The following is a 17486-nucleotide window of genomic DNA, read 5'->3' on the forward strand; positions in this document are numbered from 1 at the left end:
CCACTTGCTGGTTATTTCTGTGGTGTGTGATACTAGAACTCCATGTGGGCACCGTTTTCCCCTTGTTCTCTGTTGCTGTTGGCATCCAGGGGGTCAGCCTGATTAATGATATTCTTGAGCATGCTACTGCCCTTTCTAGTATCTTGCTTTTTTAAATACTTTTAGAAATTTTTGCTCTGAAAGACTAATATTCCCCCCCCCTTTAAAAAAGATTTATTTATTTATTCCTGAGAGAGAGGCAGAGACATAGGTAGAGAGAAAAGCAGGCTCCTCACAGGGAACCTGATGTGGACTCGATCCCTGAACCCGGGATCACACTCTGATCCAAAGGCAGACAGACACTCAACTGCTGAGCCACCCAGGTGTCCCAAAAAAAGACTAATCTTAAATTTTTATATTTTGCCACTTGGTGTGCTGTTACTCAGCTGAGGAAATGGAGAAGTGGAATGACATGTGATGTCAGCCAGAGACTCACAGAAACTTCTGAGTTTCCTTTTCTTCAATTACATCTTGGACTGGGCTGCTTGGGTCACTAATGGGCTGGCTGTGGACTCAGCTGACCTTTTTTAGAGGCAGGTGGCAGTGGTGATGGCGAAGCTTGAGTGAGAAGGGACCCTTAGAGGCTCTGAATGTGGAAAAGTGGTGGGCAGTGGCCTTGGAGGTGGAGCCAGCCCCACCTTCTACAGAGTTACCAGCAAAACAGGGTCACTGCATTGCTGACACGAAAGCATGTGTCCAGCTAAACCATGGCATCGAGAATTGATCTTAGACCTCTTCTAGAATCTACTCTGCAATGCCATTGACTTCTTTTCCTCTAAAGCCAGCAGAGTTATACACAAGTTATTTGGTGGTTTTCCTCACAGAGTAAGGCTCCCTGGAAGTGCCTGTCTATCTAGACATAGAGGGTCTATATTGGTGTTTGTTTTCTTTATCTACTCTTATTTACATGGCTGTATACTAGCTTCTTTATGCCTGGAGGTGCTAAGGAAATGCAGCCAGACTGGCCATCAGCAGGGCATCTGAGAGGGACAAGCTGGGAGAGGGTAAAGGTTGTGAGTGATTTGAATTGTCACATACAATCCATGTAATCCATTTTACAGACTGACCAACTCAGGGTGGGGTTTCTGAGCTTTGAGAGCATTTCTCAGTGTCATTTGGTGGGGAGACCTCACAGTTCTTGGGAATTGACAACCATGGCTCACAAAGCTAGTTAGAAGTACTAGGGCTTCCGAAGTAATGGTGGAGAACGTTGTTGACACAGTCCTCCAGGGTAGAATTTCTCCCTTTTTAAAATTTTACTATGGAAATGTAAGCTGTGGCATAGAAATAGGAAGAACAATGTCCTCACTACCCTGCCTTAACAACAGTTAAGCCTTGACATTTGAGGGATGTCTAATGGTAAATTGTTGTGGGACTTAATTCCTGAACTGTGTTTGAGCTTGTGAAGTGTAAGCCTCTGCACCCAGGTCACCCTCCTGGCATGGTGTGCACACAAGTGTGCAAGTCCCTGATACCTGCCTCTGTTTTGTGTCCCTGTTCCAGGTGGAGGTGGAGGCAGTGTCCCTGGGATCGAGAGGATGGGCCCTGGCATTGACCGCATTGGGGGTGCCGGCATGGAGCGCATGGGCGCAGGCCTGGGCCATGGCATGGATCGTGTGGGCTCCGAGATTGAGCGCATGGGCCTGGTCATGGACCGCATGGGCTCAGTTGAGCGCATGGGCTCTGGCATCGAGCGCATGGGCCCACTGGGCCTCGACCACATGGCCTCCAGCATCGAGCGCATGGGCCAGACCATGGAGCGCATCGGCTCTGGCGTGGAGCGCATGGGTGCCGGCATGGGCTTTGGCCTTGAGCGCATGGCCGCGCCCATCGACCGCGTGGGCCAGACCATTGAGCGCATGGGCTCTGGTGTAGAGCGTATGGGCCCTGCCATCGAGCGCATGGGCCTGAGCATGGAGCGCATGGTGCCCGCAGGCATGGGGGCTGGCCTGGAGCGCATGGGCCCTGTGATGGATCGCATGGCCACCGGCCTGGAGCGCATGGGCGCCAACAACCTGGAGCGAATGGGCCTGGAGCGAATGGGCGCCAACAGTCTCGAGCGCATGGGCCTGGAGCGCATGGGCGCCAACAGCCTGGAGCGCATGGGTCCTGCCATGGGTCCAGCCCTAGGTGCTGGCATTGAGCGTATGGGCCTGGCCATGGGTGGCGGTGGCGGTGCCAGCTTTGACCGCGCCATCGAGATGGAGCGTGGCAACTTTGGAGGAAGCTTCGCAGGTTCCTTTGGCGGAGCTGGAGGCCATGCTCCTGGGGTGGCCAGGAAGGCCTGCCAGATATTTGTGAGAAATGTAAGTGGCTCTTCAGCAACTTGATGGTGGTGGTAGGCACAAAGGGAGGAAGGGTGAGGGGACAGGTTGAAGTCAGAGTCGGTGCCTTCAGTAGGAAGGGTAGCAATACAAAAGGCCACCTTGCTACTGTCCCCCCAAATTTGGTGCTAGTAGGATAAGGAAGGACTGTGAGAGTGTATGAACTGTGCATCAGGAGCCCTGGGTTATCGGACTGCTAGGTGGAACCAACAGTGAGTGAGCTCAGGAACAACCCGAGCTTCTGGACTCCCTTGGCAAGAGCCACTACACCTGGGCATGACGGACAAAGGGCTGTATCTGTATCATCTTTATACCAAGTTAACCACCTTCAGCTACTGTTGAGTGGTTTTGGGGCCTCTAACCACAGGCGACTGTCCTCTTGAAGAGAGATAATGCCACAAGGGAGTACGCTCGGTGTGCTGGTTTCGAGCCTCATTCCAGACAGGCGTATTTTGTTCTCTGCTGATCACCTATTTCCTGAAAGTTTCTCTGAGAGACCCTGGTGTTTATGCATTAGGATATTAGGATTTTGGTTGTATCACTCATCAGTTTTTCCTTTTCCCTTTAGCTCCCATTTGATTTTACATGGAAGATGCTAAAAGACAAATTCAACGAATGTGGTAAGTGTTTGAGGAAGGCTTTCTAGGTGCTTCCATGTGTTGTGGCTTCAGAAGTCTTAGCTTGTTAGTGATGCATTTGTGGGGTGCAGCGAAGCTCCCATCCTGGTCTTCACAGCCACTTGCCGTGACTCAAGGACCAGTGGGACTTGCCATTTTTCTGCCTGTGCAAATATTCAAGCCGGTTGTTGAGTTTCCTCTTATGTGTCAGACACTTCCTATGTGTGTTCTCATTTCAACCTTATCTTTCTCCTTTTATGGTTTTTGAAAGGAGACGATGTCCCCATTTTGCAGATGAGTCAGGAAAAGTCATGTTCCCAAGGTCACATGGTTTCTCCGTGACAAAGCTGAGTAAAATAAAAACATCTGAGATGAGGTTGCTTTCTACCACTGTACTGTTGGTTCATGCCTCAAAGAGCACTCACCCAGAAGTTCCCAGGGGTGAGCTTGTCTGTGAATGAGGTGAGGGGCTCTGGTTTTGGTTTTCTGGCCACACCAGGCCACCATTCTGAAAGGCTCACTTTGTGGCTGAAAGGAAGTGAAGTTGTCCCTGGGTGAATCCCTGCTCCTGACTCCCACCACCTCTGTTCTTTAAACCATGTTAAGTGGGAGCCCCAGGCCTAAGCCACAAGTCCAGGTGGCTTGCTGGGTCAAGGCCTCCTCAGTGTTTTTTCATTTCCTGTTTCACTGATAGCTCAGATTGCACCACTTTGCTGCTTCTCCTGGTTCTTCTCTTAGGGCAGCTGTTGAGCCATACGTGCCTTCTTGCTCTCTCTCCATTCTTTAGTTTGTAGTAGGTATTCTGAAAAGTCATGTTGGATCAGGCTGCTCTCCTGCCTCAGATGCCTGGAGGTGCCCATCTGCTAATGAGAAGCTCACTCTAGTCCCTTTGTAACTTAGTCCGTCCTTTTTCATCTCTCTCCTGTCTCTGAACCCGGAGTTGCAAGTGCCATTCTCCAAAAGTGCTTTATTTTAAGCTGTTGTAGTGAGAGCTTACCTTCTGGTGAGCTTAAGTATTTTAGAACTGTCCTGAGAATCCCTCTAGATGTTGACCTTCCCTTGGGCTGAGTTAATGGCTCTAGAAACGAGGGCCATCTAACATAGGGCTACGTGGTCATGTCCTTAACTCTTTCCCTTATAGACTTGTTTCATGGTGCTTGACACATACCTGGATTCTTAATCAGTGCTTGAATGAATATGTGAACCCCACTTTCAAATTAGGATGCAGTCTATGTGTGGACAATACAGAATGTCCCATTATTTCATGATGGCCTTGTAAATACTCTGAAGTCTTGAAGATGAAGCACCTATAAGGTTGGCTTCACACAGCCACCTTTATAACTTTCTCAAGTGTATGAGTATGCATTTGAAGCTGCCATGAAGGCTTATCATGGGTCAGATGGTGGTTCTGTTGGCAGAAGAATGGCAACATGGCCAAGGGCCATAGTCGCTGGATTCCAGCTATTGTGTTCTGAGCATTTGTGTGCCAGGGCCGCTCTCCCTTTTGACTCTGTCCACCGAAATCCAACAGGTGATCTGGACTGAGTGGAGCCCAGACTGAGGCTGAGCTCTGGGTTTGCCTGATGAGTTGTGGTCTCTTCTTCCCTCCCTGTGCCCAGGCCACGTGCTGTATGCCGACATCAAGATGGAGAACGGGAAGTCCAAGGGGTGCGGTGTGGTTAAGTTTGAGTCGCCAGAGGTGGCTGAGAGAGCCTGCCGGATGATGAATGGGATGAAGCTGAGTGGCCGAGAGATTGATGTTCGAATCGATAGAAATGCTTAAGCAGTTGCCTTTTTTAAACATCGATACCAGACCTCTGAATTTGTATTTTTTCTTGTTAACCATTTTAATTTGTTGGCTGGATGTATAAAGATGTTTAAAAAATTCAGTTGCTTTTTGGGGTAATTTGAATTACTTTTTTAATGACCGGGGTTCCATTTGACTGTTTGCATTGAGATTGCAATGTGCGCAATTTTTTTTGTAGTTGTGGCATCTTGTTGACATCGAATATGACTTTGATAATAAATACCAGTTCCTGAAAAGATGCTTGCTTTTTTGCGTGTGTGTTGTGGGGCACCCCCTGAGGTTTAAGGAGCTAAAGCCAGTCTTCTTTCTACCCTTAGAACTGTGACCACTGGGGGGTCTCATTCCCATTCCTCCTGAGCATGAAGGACATGGACCCTGGCCACTCGAGGAGAACTCTCATGGAAACTGAGTCCTGAGTGGACTTGAATTCTCCAGTGCTGGTAACAAAGCACTTGGATATTACTGGTCCTGAGAGCCATTCTCTCTCCCTCCTGTACAGTTGCTCTTTGGGGTACAGAAATTGCGTCAGGCTTATTTCCTGTTTGGCTTTTGTTACAGTCTTATTTCGGCTGCTATAACAAAAATACCATAAGCTGGGTGGGCTTATAAACTCAGACATTTATTCCTCAGTTCTGGAGGCTGGGAAGTCCAAGATCAAAACACAGTCCATGGCAGCTTTTCTTTGCTACAGCAGACCAAGCACGGTGCGAGTTTCTGAGCATATTTAGTCCTGTAGTGGTTTAGGCTGACTGTGATTCCTGGGTTCTATTAGAACTGGGTTAGAACTCTCCTGTTCCCCAATATGTGGTCTCATAAAGCCTGTGTGGAGCTGCAACCACTGCTTGTCATGTTTGGATGTGGTGTCCTACCTCTGCCACCTTCTCCCTGTCACACTGCTACTGGTGTTTATCCCTGAGGGCTGAGACAGTGGAGGGATGTGGTCAACCTTATAGACCCCCAGGTGTCTGATCATGACTCCACTGTGTCAATCAGGGAAAGAAAAGACAAGAAGCAAAAATCGCTTTAAATAGGAGCTTTATGTGGTTCATGTATGTAGTCAGGCATGAGCCTGGGTGGTTCTGTGATTGCCAGTCTGGTCTCCAAAACTCCTGCTTTAGTGGGTGGCTGGGCTGACAGGTTGTCCTGGGGACCCACACCTGTGGGCCTTATCTTCCCTGGGGGAATGGTTGGCTCTCCAGAGGTTCTGCTGAGGAAGGGTGACTTGGAGTGACTCCTCTCCCCATACACAGCTAATGAGCAGCCCCCAGGGAAATGGGATGGTGGAGTAGGGGGTTACCTCTTTCCAGGCACTGTGGTCCCTTCCAGCCCACCCTGAGCATCTACATACCGCAGAAGCCAACATCATCATACACCTCCGTTTCCCTAGCAGAGAGCACAGTTTGGTCAGTAAAGGTCACCTTGTCCCCCTGACCACCCCACCTTCCCCTCCACCCCCAGTCAGGGCCCACACTCACAGGGGCAGTAGAGCTGTTCTGGGCACGTAGCCATCTGTGAAAGAGAACAGGATAGGTGAGCCCGTAGCCCCCCTGGTGGTAGCCCATTGCCCTAAGATTTCCTGGTCTGGCTGACTTACATTTGCCCTTGGTGTCCCGGCACAGCATCTCGTCCTTGTTTGTGAACTCGATCACCTCCAGGATCTCCCCACGCCGGATCCCCAGGTGCTTGCCACCCCCACGACGTGTCTTGGCGTTGGGATCGATCATCATCCTTGTTTGAATCACTATCTCCCCCTCAAACTGGGGAGGGATATGTTAGAGCTTTTGTTTTGTGCTGTCCCCCCAGGAACCCCAGCTTCTTTCTGAGGATGGAATATGTGGGGTCTTGGTCAATTGGGGCTGTGCCCAGATCTCCCAGGGCTCTTGTTTAGAGGATTCTGGTGTTCACACCTTGAACTTTTTCCGGAACTCCCTCTCCGCTTTCTCTGCCTTCCGGATCTGCTTCAGGGACTTCAGGTCTGTGGGTGGCAACTGCTGTGGCTGGGGAGCCTTCTCCTTCCTGAGGAATTGGGATACTCCTGAACAAGGTGTGCTTCCCAGGGGCCCCCTTCCTGTCTGCCCAGAGCTCAGTCCCTCCCTCTTCCATGCCCTTGGCGGGCTGATGACCGCCCCCCCTACCTGAGTTCTGGATCTTGTGGTGGCCTGGGGGGTTGCTGGGTAAATGGCACTTCATCTGGGAGCAGTCAGAGCGCTGAGTTAGGGCAGGGACTGTTGGCTCAGCCTCCCTCTTGACACTGGTGACTTGATCTTGAATGAGCCTTTCCTATGTCAGTTTTTAGGACATCCATTCCCTCCCAACCCCCACCCTGCCAACTGTCCGTCTTCCCCGGAGGCCTTTCTTGGGGGTTGTGAGTTCTAGTGCATTGCCTTTGTTTTCTGAACTGCTGCATGGTAGGTGTAGCAGAAACTGCTTACTGCAGGAACTCACTTAACCCTCATAGCGACCTTATTACTTAGGATAATAGGTAATACTGTCATTCCCAGCTCCCTGATGAGGGAAATAAAGGCTCTGAGTAGTAAAGCAGTCCTGCTCCAAGGTCATCTGGCTGGAAATGATAAAGGCAGGATTTATTTGCAGGCTTTTGAGGCCATTTCATGTCTGTCTTTTAGAATAGCTTGGCTTCTGGGGATTGTCCTAGGATTTAGGTAAAAAATAAGGCAAAGGCATTTCCTAGAGCAAATGAAGTGGGTGTCTGAGAAGGGGCTGATGGGGTGGGGTTCATGGACTGGCCTGGCTGCTGCTGGGACTATTGTGAGGGGTCTCCCCCCGTGAGTGCGGACTTCTGGCAACCTGCCAGCATTCCACGTAGGAGCCTGCTGGCCCTGGGGTTTGGCTTATGAGAGCCTCATGAATACCAGTTGAGTGAAGGATCTAGAACCTGAAGCCTGAAGCCTCTGGCTTTTTGCTCCAGACTCCAGCCACATCCTGGTGCTCAGATGATGATGCCATCTCCAGTTTCATCCAGGATATTCCCTCCAACTGCTCCTGCTTCTCCCAGAGGCACCCCAGGACCCCTATAACCCACCACGGGGTAGAGCATGCCCCTGTGCACTGTGGCACAGGACAGACCTGGCACACCTGCAGCCCAAATTTCTGGCAGTGTGACCCTAATCAGGCACATAGGTAAGGGAGGTTCTAAGGGTGACCTATTGAGATCTGAGAAAGAGCTACGTGTGCTGGCCCCAGCCCCTTCCAGGAGAGCTCCCAGCTGTGGAAGGAACCTCTGGGGTCGGGCTGCTACCATTCCCAAGTAGGGCAGAGTGGGAGGTTGGACTAGAAGAGTACAAAGTAGCCTTTGGGACAGCGTATTACCAGTGAGGACCCACATAGTATTTCAAGAAGGGAGAGATTTGAGAAGTGTATTTTGTTGGAGTCTTGAAGAATGACTGGCATGGAATGGGGAGATGATTTTCCACTGGCAGGGACAGTGAGCAGAAGTCGGGATGTTCTTGGTCTGTTTGGGGATTGGGGAAGAGTGGGGGGGGGGCATACCTTCAAGGCTGCTGGAAGCTAACTGCCTCTTTCCCCACGTCCCTCTCCAAGACTGGCCCCCCAGACCCCAGCCACAAGAGCCTCAGTAGAGCGGAAGCAGGAGGAGCCTTGTCAGGAAGCTCTACTAAGACAGTTTTGTAAGCAGCCCCTGAGGAAAGCCCAGGAGAAGCAGAAGGGGCTTGGGAAAGAGTAGTACAGGCAGCAGACTTGGTGTTGGGGCTGAGCGGGGCGGGGGTGGGGTGGGGGGGTGGGGGGGTGGGGGGAGGCGCGGAGCATCCCAAAGGCACCACCCTTAATAAAAGGTTGCCCTGTAGGAAGCCCTTCCAAAGATAGGGCAGGGAAGTCTTGAGAGCACAGGGCCTGGGCTCCTGTCTGCCGGCTGTGTGAACTGGGGCAAGTTGCTTCTGGGGTTCTCAGGCTTCCACCTCTGTAAAAGGGCATGCTGTTGCCTTGGGGGTGGGGGGTGGCTGTACATGTTCAGTGATGTTCACATACAGGGCTTGCATGAAAGTCACTCCCCCCCCCCCCCCCAAAAAAAAATGGTGAAAGCATTAACCTATAGCAGGGCTGGAGACGGGTCTGCTTTGCCATTATCCTGCTCTCTGGGAGCAGAGACTTGGAAGAAGGGAGAAAGAAAGGTCCTCAGGAACCTGAGCACAGAGTGTCTAGGACTGCAGGCTCAGGGTCTCCGTCTACAGCCCATGCCTCAGTTGAGGCCCAAGTCCTGCCTGGACATCCAGCAAGCGCCTCCAGTGCAACAAGTCTACTATGGAACCTGACACCTTGTCCCCGACTCAGGGATACCTCCTCTCTGCACCCAAGTGTCAAGCTTGACTTGGGCCTCATCCGTGTCATGGGCTCACTTGCTCCCTCTCGCCCCTGCATCACATGCCACCAAATCCTCTTTCTGATTCTTCCACTGCTCTGTAATGCCGCCTGCCACCACCCTGGGCCACACCCCTGCCGTGGCCACAGTACGTTCACTGGTGTTGGCCTCTGGGCTGCCCTACCTCTACTGTTGTGTCAGGAGCTGGCATGGCCTTTCTAAAAGGCCCTTCCTGCCCTCCCACTTTCTCCCCTGGCACTGCCAGGGAGATGGACTGTCCCTCAGATTTGCCGCAACAGCATGGAAGAATGTGCCCTTGCAATGAATGGTCCCCGGGTGCCTGGGCAGGATGCTCTGGCTGAGGGCTCAGCCCCACCACCAACAAACCTCTGCCCATGGGACTGGGGCTGGAGTTGTCCGTGGGCTCCACGTCGTCATACAGCTCATAGGCCTCGTCCGGGTCCCTGTAGGAACCTGAGATGAGGGCCTCTTTCAGCCTTAAACCTGCGCCAGGACCCACTAACTCCCCACACTCACTGCAGGATGTCTTGAGTCTGTCGGGCTTGGAGGTGGATCCCAGCAGAAGAACGGGTCCTCCTCAGAGCTGTGGAAGGAGGAGAGCGGGAGGGAGGCAGGCCCTGCCTTTACCTTCCCAGCTTTTTGCGGAGGCTGCTGTGACCTACCTGTGGCTGCGGCTGCGGCTCTTCGGAAGCTCTGGACATCCCTGGGGCCAGGGGGCAGTGGGGGCTTGGCTGGGGGGGGGCCTAGGCTGTTTACTGGGGGCAGAGGCCTCCGCCGGGGTGGGTGGCCAGGCTGGAGGCCCAGCCTCGAGCCTCCACTGTGAGAGCGAGCTCCTGATCTCTGCTCCCTGGCTCCAAAGCCAGGGCTGAATGGGAGCCTGGGGCGGGAGCCCGCCACAGCAGCGGGGAGTGAGCTCTCTGAGACGGAGCCAGGGAGTGGGGGCTTTTTAGGGAGATCACCAAAGAACTCCGTGTGCAGGTGCTTCTTGGGCAGAGCACTGGGCTCGGGCTGTGAGAACTTTCGAGGGGGCTGCTGGCATTCAGGCTGCAGGAACTTCCTGGGGAGGAGGCCAAACTCGGGCTCTGAGGACACCCTGGTGAGGGCCCCCAGCTCAGGCTGCAGGAGCTTCTTGGAGGGTGCTTTGAATTCAGACTGCCGTGGCCGCTTGGGAAACACACTGACTTCAGGCTCTGAGGACCTCCTGGTGAGGTCACCAAAATCAGGGTGCAGGAGCTTCTTGGGGAGATCACTCAGCTGAGGGGCTGGGATCTTTCTGGGAAACGTACTGAAGTCGGGCTCTGAGCAGTGGGGCGGGTGCTCATTGGACTCTAACTTCCAGGGGGGCGTCTGAGGGACCTCATTGAATTCAGGCTGTGGCAGGGATTTCTTAGGGAGGCCACTGACCTCAGACTGCAGGGCCTTTCTAGGGTTCACGCTGAGGTCGGGCTGAGGGGGCTTCTTGGGAAGGGTATTAAAGTCGGGCTGTGAAGGCTCTGGGGTGGTCCCATTGGGCTCCAGCTGCTGGAGCTTCTTAGGGAAGGCACTGGGCTTGGGCTCCAGTGGGGGCCTGCTAGGCTCAGGCCGTGGGGGTTTCTGAGGGGTCTCGAACTGTGGGAACTTTTTGGAGGGCTCACTCAACTCAGGTTTGGAGGGCTTTCTGGGGAGATCGGTGCAAGGGGGCTGTGGGGGCTTCTTGGGTACTGTGTGGAACTCTGGCTGTGGGGGCTTCTTGGGGTGCTCGCTTAGCTCGGGTGGTGGAAACTTCTTTAGGAGTTTGTTGAACTCAGGCTTTGGGGGTTTTTTGGGGAGTTCGCTGGTCTCGAGCTGAGAGGCCTGGAACTTTGCTTGAAGGCTCCGGAAGTCCTGATGGCTCCCCTAAGGGACATAGAGCCAGTCAGGCAGGGTTCTCCTAGCTCCTCGTTGCCAGCCTTTGCCCTTGGCTGAGGACCCTCACATTTGTTTCCAGGCTCCCTGGAGTCCTGACCTCACCACTTAGGCACTGCATATGCCCCAGCCTCACCCCCATTAGGACCCGGGCTCCTGCTGCTCCCCCATAGGCTGCTGCTCCCACAGCCTCCCTCTCAGTGTCCTTGAGATAACCGTGTGCTTTCATGCTCCGTATCCCTAGTGCCTTCTCTTCTGATTTCAAAATACATCTGGAATCCAACCACTTCTCACTGCCTGTACCACTGTCATGCTGGCTGGAGGAACTCAGGCTCCTCCCCCATGTTGTCGTCCCCCCCACCCCCCATCCCCATCTCTGTCCAGGCCCCTCCCACACAGCAGCCAGAGGAAGCCCCTCTGCTCAAAATCTGGCAACGTTCCTTCATTTCCCCATGGTAAAAGCTAAAGACCTCATGAAGGCCCTAGATCACCGAACCGCCTCCTGTACCCAGTCACCTTGGGCTGGTCTCCTCTCCCCCACTCTCTCCCACCCCAGCTCTTCTTTCTCCTGCCCCTAGTCCCAGGCAGTTCTCCCTATGGCCTGCTTCTTGCCTCTTGCGCCTCCAGTTCTCTGCTGGTATTTTCTTTTTAGGGAGGCCTCCCTCCCAGACCACCCCTATTAAAAAAATTGATTTTCTCTTCCCAGTACTCTCCACTCCCTGTGTATCAGACGGTTTATTTCATATTATTTCACAAATGTGCCTTGACTTTTTAGTTTTTGTTCTCTCTGTGCCAACCCCCAGCTCCTGTGAAGGTCAGGACGTGGCTCACTCATTGCTGTCCTACAAGTGCAGTTATTTACTGACATAAATACACAGGACACGGGTGTACAGTCAGCCATGTCCAGTCCGGTTATCACAGACTCACACAGAAAGACATAAAGAGACACAGACCTGGAGGCAGCTGTGGGCTCAGGGTCTGTCTCCCAGTCCCAGACACCCTTTGTGGATGGTCAGGGTGCTCACAGTCCCCTGAGCAGTGGCAGGCCGGCCTGGGCAGCGGCATGGTCAGGCACATGCGCCTCCTGTGGCACACCTCGTCCGTCCCAGGTACCATCTGCCGGCCCCCGTGCTCTGTCACGGATACAGGCGGGTGCACAAGTAGGCCGGACCTGCTTGGACCACAGGTGGCCCTGCTGCTGGCCCCCAAGCCTGGCTTCAGCTGGGGCCTAGGAGACGGGGTTGGAGGACAGAACTATGGAGACTGCTCCTGTCTGTGCCTCCTTTCCCCACCCAGAGAATGAGTAAAGGTAGCAATTCCAGCCACGGCTGGAAATGCCCCTATGAAAGTCCACCAACAGATGGGTTGGGGTAAGGATTCCCAGGTAACCCAGAGGACCAGAGAAATCCAGGTCAGCAGGTCATGCCTTGGGTGACTGCTGGGGTGGGGGGTGGGCGGCGAGTACATGGCCCACTTTGTGACCCACAGGAAGCTGCCCCCATGCTCACCCTGGCCTCCTGTGACCAGGGTACTGTTCATGCTGACCTGGGAGGAGAGTCGCCTGGACTGTCTGCCTGTTCCCCCTTTTTCAAGTCGAAGCCCCGGCCTGGGCCCCAGCTGACCCAGTGGTGCATCCTGGCTGCTTCCCACCTCTGGGCCTTTGTGATGTCCTTGCTGTTCCCCGGTGGGGTGGGGGGCTCACCTACAGTTGAGGGTTCACTCACCATGGCTGCAGGCGGGTGATGGGCCACAGAGCAAGTGGGACCCAAGCTGGGCCGCTGCCTTCAGGAAGTGACTGTGGCTTGTGCTCCACGGGCCCCACGGGGGTAGGGGATGCTGGCTGGGTGGGGAGGGCAGAGGAGGAAGGAAAGGAGGCGGAGACAGACCTTGCCTGTCCCTAGATCCTGTCTGGCACTCGAGTTCCTGTCCTGCCTGCTACCGTCTCCATGGTTTCTGTGCTTTGTGCATCGGCTGTCAGCACATGCCCAACACGGTGACCAGTTTCTTGACTCTGTGTGGTTCTGGGGGCTGGCTGACTTCTGGTCTCCAGAGAGGACCTGGTGCCAGGCCCTGAGGGCCTTCTTGGGAGGGGGAGTGCTCTATGAGTTAGGGGCATGGTCAGCTCTGGGCCAGGAGGCTTGGGAGTTGGGGGAGCATGATGGGTGAGGCCCTTCTGCTGGCCCTTGTTGCCTCACCTGCCTGCCTCATTTCCACACTTCCCCACTGTTGGATTCTCAGCTCTGAGCAAGACTTCCCTATTACATACAGGGGCAGATGTCACATGGGTTGAGGACAGCCACGGTAGGCAGAGGGCCCAGCTGGGATGGCAGATGTGGTGGTGGGGTGGGGGGCAGTAGCTAAGGCCTCACTCTCTGCGGGGCAGGGGAGGGTGCCTGAGGGCCAGGAGGGAAATGGGGACAGCGGGCAGAGCAGTGGAGAGGGGGTGAAGGGAGCAGGCAAGACTTGTGCTGCGGGGGATGTGAGGCGAGCCCTAAGTGCAGGGCTTGGTCTGTGGGAGGTCAGTGACTTCAGGAGAGTGCAGAGCCCTGAGTCTCCAGTTTAGGTATATGTGTAAATAGCTTTAGGAGTTTGCAAAAAGATGGAAAGAAGCTCCTGGAGATCCTGGCCAGATCCTGACCTGGCCTGAGCCTGGAGATTTCTTTTAAGTTTATTTAAGTGACCCCTACACCCAACTTGGGGCTTGAAGTCACAACCCCAAGATCAAGACTCACACTCCGACTGAGCCAGCTAGGTGCCCTAAGGCTAGGGACTTCTTAACACTCAAGGTGATTATAATGTGCCCATGAGTCACCCTGGGACCCCAATTAAAGTGAAGGATCTGCCTCAGATCCATGGTGGAGCATCAGATTCCTAAACGTCCCAGGCGATGCCCAGCAGTAGCGAGGGTGCAGAAGGGTCCGGTCTGTCCTGAGGACCCTGCATTCCCAGCTGGAGCCGTTCATTACTTCCCTGCCCATGGAGGCCGCAGGCCACACAGTTGGGAATGACTCTGCCTTTTTGTGTCTAAGATGTACAGCTTGAGGATTCTAGTGCCTTTGTGCCTGCCCAACCCCATCCCTGCACTGGCAGGGTGCAGTGATCTTGGGTCACATTCTCAGATGAGGGTCCCCCCCTTGCAACAGGAGTCCTGGGAGACCAGGGATGGTGGGAGTGGGTCCTCTCTGGGTCTCTGGGACCAGCCAGCATAGGCAGGTCACAGGCTGACTGACCCTCCCAGTGTTTGGTGAATGAGGGAAATGAACTAATGAAAGTGATTATTGGCCAAAGTCATACAGTGGGTGCCCAATGAAGGTCAGCTAAAGGACTGGATGCTGGCGACAAGCTAGTTAGACTTCCCAGGCTCCAGGGCTAGCCACCCTATGTGAAAACACTACAGCCTGGAACTCACAGTTTGGCGGGTCCCACCCTCGCAAGCCCTGTTCCCCCACAGCCCCCAGGAGGTGTTTCCACCACCTCTCCCCACTCCCCTTTGTGTCTGGAGCTTTCCTGGGGGCTGGTCTGCAAAGTGCCGCCATGAACTTGGACAGGAGGCTCCACAAATGGAGCTGAGGAACCAGAAGCCCAAAGTAGGGCAGGCCAGGGTCTGCCCTGGGGTGTAGGCAGGGGAGGTGTTCACTGGGGCGAGCATGTGGAGGGAGGGCTATGGAGGGATCCTGGGGTTCCGAGCTCACAGGGCATTGGCAGTGGGGAACCAGAGCTGGCGCATTTGATCCTTGCACAAGAGCCTGGGGCGTGCACCTGGCTGCCCTGGTCTTGGTCAGGGCACAGATACGGTAGCAGCGGCCAATCCTGGGGTCGAGGGGTGCACGGAGGAGTCAGGAGGCCAGGATGGGACGTGTGCCCAGGTCAGAGGCAGCATTCTGGGATGTGTGCCCAGGAGCCTGATCTCCCCTCTCCCAGTCCGGTGATGAGGCTGGTGCTGGACAACTGCAGGATGGTGGGCGGGCACCTGGCCGGACTCAGCTGACTGTAAGCCACCTGGAGAGGGTCAGCCTGGTCATCATAAACCCGGTCTCTCATCAGCCTGCCTCCCGCTGGGGCAGCCCCGCCAAGTGGACGACGGCACCGATAGGCTGGCCTGTCCTTCCATCTCCCTTCAAGACTGACACTCCTGGGCGCCCTCTGCTGGGCGGAGCCAGGGCCCGAAGACTCAGGGATCAGGCATCTTATAGTTGGGGGAGGGGAGCCCTCCACGGGACCAGTTTGACCTGAGGGTGGGCAGGGGCTGCGGAAGCCCAGGAGGGAAGCTGGGAGCAGACTTCCCAGTGGAGCTGAGAAAGCTGGACATGAGTTGGTAAGGGGTGACAGTAGGCAGTTGCTTTTGGAGTGAGCAGGGTTCCCAGGCCAGGTCATGATCTAGGTCCCTGGGCCTCTGGGCAGTTTCAGGTTGCTAGGGGGAGGGGCTGTTGCATTTACATGGGTAGAGTGGGGTGGGGTACCTGGACCAGGATGGCTCTGGGACTCTCTGGGAAGCTCCGGAGAGACTGGGAAGTGGCACTGCCTAGATCTGAGGGTGGCTGAATGAGGGGCCTGATGGGGAAAGGGACTCTGGTACCTCAGAGACAGGTTGCAGTGTCGGGGGATAGACAGCACTGGAGATGTGGGAAAAGGGGAGGGTGCCCTTTGGGCTTCACTGCCTGGGTTTTCCTATAGCTGGGAACCATCCCCAGCTTCTAGGGTGGTACGGAATCAGGGATTGAACTGGAGCCACACCGGCTCATTGATCTTACCCTCCTAGCCTCACCTTCTCTGGCTGTAAAATAGGCCCCTTGATCCCATCCCACCTCTTTCCTGTGTTCTTTGCTGGGGGGATGGGCTTGGTGGCTAGAGTGACGTGAATCACTCACAAATATTTCCCAAGCCCCCACCCTCTCTCCTCAGGCCCTCTTTGAACCTTCACAAGGACTCCAGAGTAACACCCATTTAAGGACTAGCAAAGTGAGATGCAGGGAGGTTGAGTCTTCTCCAGGGTCAGAAAGTCCTGGTTCCACGGCTTCTGGCTCAGAAGAGGGCAGCTCAGGGGCCTGGAGCCCCAAAGCCCCCTGATATCCCAGCTAGCCCCACAGCAGGTGCTGAGTGATACTACCTCAGTGGGCCCAGAGTTGGTGGCAGAGCAGACCCCTGGCCTGAGCCAGCGGAGTCTCGGCTACAACCCCACCAGTGACAGGGCAGCCCTGAAGCCCCTTGTGAGAGCTCTGGCGGCTGTGCAGGCAGTCAGGCCCCCAGATGCAGGTGTGCCCATCCTAAGGGCACTCAGATCAACCTCCCCTTCAGAAGAAGCAGAACGGCCTCTGGAGCTTGGAGCTCTTCAACCTCAAGGAGGCTGAGGATGGGGGCGTGGGAGAGGTTCACGATGGAGCCTTGTGGGCTATTAGAACAAGGTCTTCATCCAGAGAGCCGTGGGGAGCCACTGAAGGCAGGGAGAAGAGACACATGTTTTCAGTGGTGTTCAGACTGGGGAAGAGGGCAGGAGGCTTGCTTCAGGTGCCTGAGGAGGGGGAAGGGGGTCAGGGACCTAGGCTGGGGGACCAGGGGGGTGGAAGGGAGCAAGACGCAGGAGGAGCCTCTGAAGGGCGGCTGCCAACAAGGCTCCTAAGACTTCCAATTTGGTAGGCTTGGCCCATTGGGTTGGGGTGACAACAGCATTGGGACAGCAGTGTGGCCCCAGGTTCTAACCCCTGACCTAGGACGGATTTCTCATAAAGGAAGGGAAGAGGAGATAGCAGTGGCTGGAAGACTGAGACAGGGGACGGGGTAGGGGGAGGGAGCTCAGGCTCCCTGGGTCAGGCTTTGACCGGCTCTCCTCCTGAGGGTCTGGAGGGCAGTGACAAAGCCTGTCCTTGACAAAGCCTGCAGCCAGAGGCCCTGGCACCACCACCTCAACCCTGTCACCTGGGAGTCCACACTGGCCTCAGGATGGGGGAGGTGGGTGTGGCCTCCAGCAGGACCAGCCTCCCAGCCTGTCCTACTGACTGACCCTTGAGACTTCTCAAAAGTGATGTTCTCTCCCACCTGGTTTCTGGAAATGGTGGGGCAAGACACGGGAGCTGGCAGTCCCAACTACAGCTGGATGGAGTAAAACTGAGCAGGAGACCCGGGGCCCAGCGTTAAGGTGACGGGAGGAGTGAGTCTGAGGGGAGGCCTGTCCCCTCCCCAGACACGAGCACCCCAGGACTGCTGGGCTGGGCTGGACTGGCCTGCTGTGCATCAGAGGGGCAAGGGACCCAGACACAGCACAGGCTGGCTCATCGCGCCTCCTTTATTATTGTCCCCCCACCCTCTCCATCTTAAACCCCGTTAAAATCACAAAACTCCCCACACCCTACAGTCCAGCCGCGCCCCCCTCCCCCCCCCCCCCCCCCCCGCGCGGCGGGGTTCAGAACGGCGAGAACACCGGACAGTCCCCCTCTGACAGCAGCGGAGACACCTTGGGTGCG

The 17486-nt window shown here is 55.1% G+C and overlaps 2 protein-coding genes across 19 annotated transcripts in view; one reads left to right on the forward strand and one right to left on the reverse strand.

The window, feature by feature from the left end:
* The window catches only part of HNRNPM (heterogeneous nuclear ribonucleoprotein M), a 277288-nt gene extending 272265 nt beyond the window's left edge, over window positions 1-5023 (forward strand). For 13 of the 14 annotated variants that reach the window (XM_072787522.1, XM_072787524.1, XM_072787525.1 and 10 more), the window contains 3 exons: window positions 1543-2345; window positions 2932-2983; window positions 4600-5023. In XM_072787522.1, the coding sequence (XP_072643623.1) occupies window positions 1543-2345; window positions 2932-2983; window positions 4600-4763 (1019 nt within the window). In that variant the 3' untranslated portion in view covers window positions 4764-5023. Of the gene's footprint in view, window positions 1-1542; window positions 2346-2931; window positions 2984-4511 lie in introns of all 14 variants that reach the window. The other variant, XM_072787528.1, reaches the window with a different exon arrangement.
* Window positions 5024-5805: 782 nt separating this feature from the next.
* PRAM1 (PML-RARA regulated adaptor molecule 1) lies at window positions 5806-17322 on the reverse strand. Of its 5 annotated transcripts, none has more exons than XR_012012376.1 (10): window positions 12753-17322; window positions 9807-11019; window positions 9661-9727; window positions 9511-9587; window positions 6923-6977; window positions 6695-6803; window positions 6382-6606; window positions 6263-6296; window positions 6085-6170; window positions 5806-5994 (listed from the first exon to the last, which is right to left on the reverse strand). XR_012012376.1 is itself a non-coding variant. In XM_072787538.1 (10 exons), the coding sequence occupies exons 1-9, from the start codon at window positions 12753-12755 to the stop codon at window positions 6128-6130; spliced, it is 1764 nt and encodes a 587-aa protein (XP_072643639.1). In that variant the 5' UTR covers window positions 12756-17312; the 3' UTR covers window positions 5806-5991; window positions 6085-6127. The 5 variants fall into 5 exon arrangements, 4 of the variants coding, with proteins under 4 accessions (XP_072643639.1, XP_072643638.1, XP_072643640.1 ...); XM_072787538.1 differs by having other exon boundaries at window positions 5806-5991; window positions 6382-6544; window positions 12753-17312; XM_072787537.1 differs by having other exon boundaries at window positions 6382-6544; window positions 12753-17312.
* Between the last annotated feature and the right edge of the window lie 164 nt (window positions 17323-17486).

Source organism: Canis lupus, chromosome 19 (assembly GCF_048164855.1).
Source record: "Canis lupus baileyi chromosome 19, mCanLup2.hap1, whole genome shotgun sequence".
In the NCBI taxonomy this organism is placed as follows: domain Eukaryota; kingdom Metazoa; phylum Chordata; class Mammalia; order Carnivora; family Canidae; genus Canis; species Canis lupus.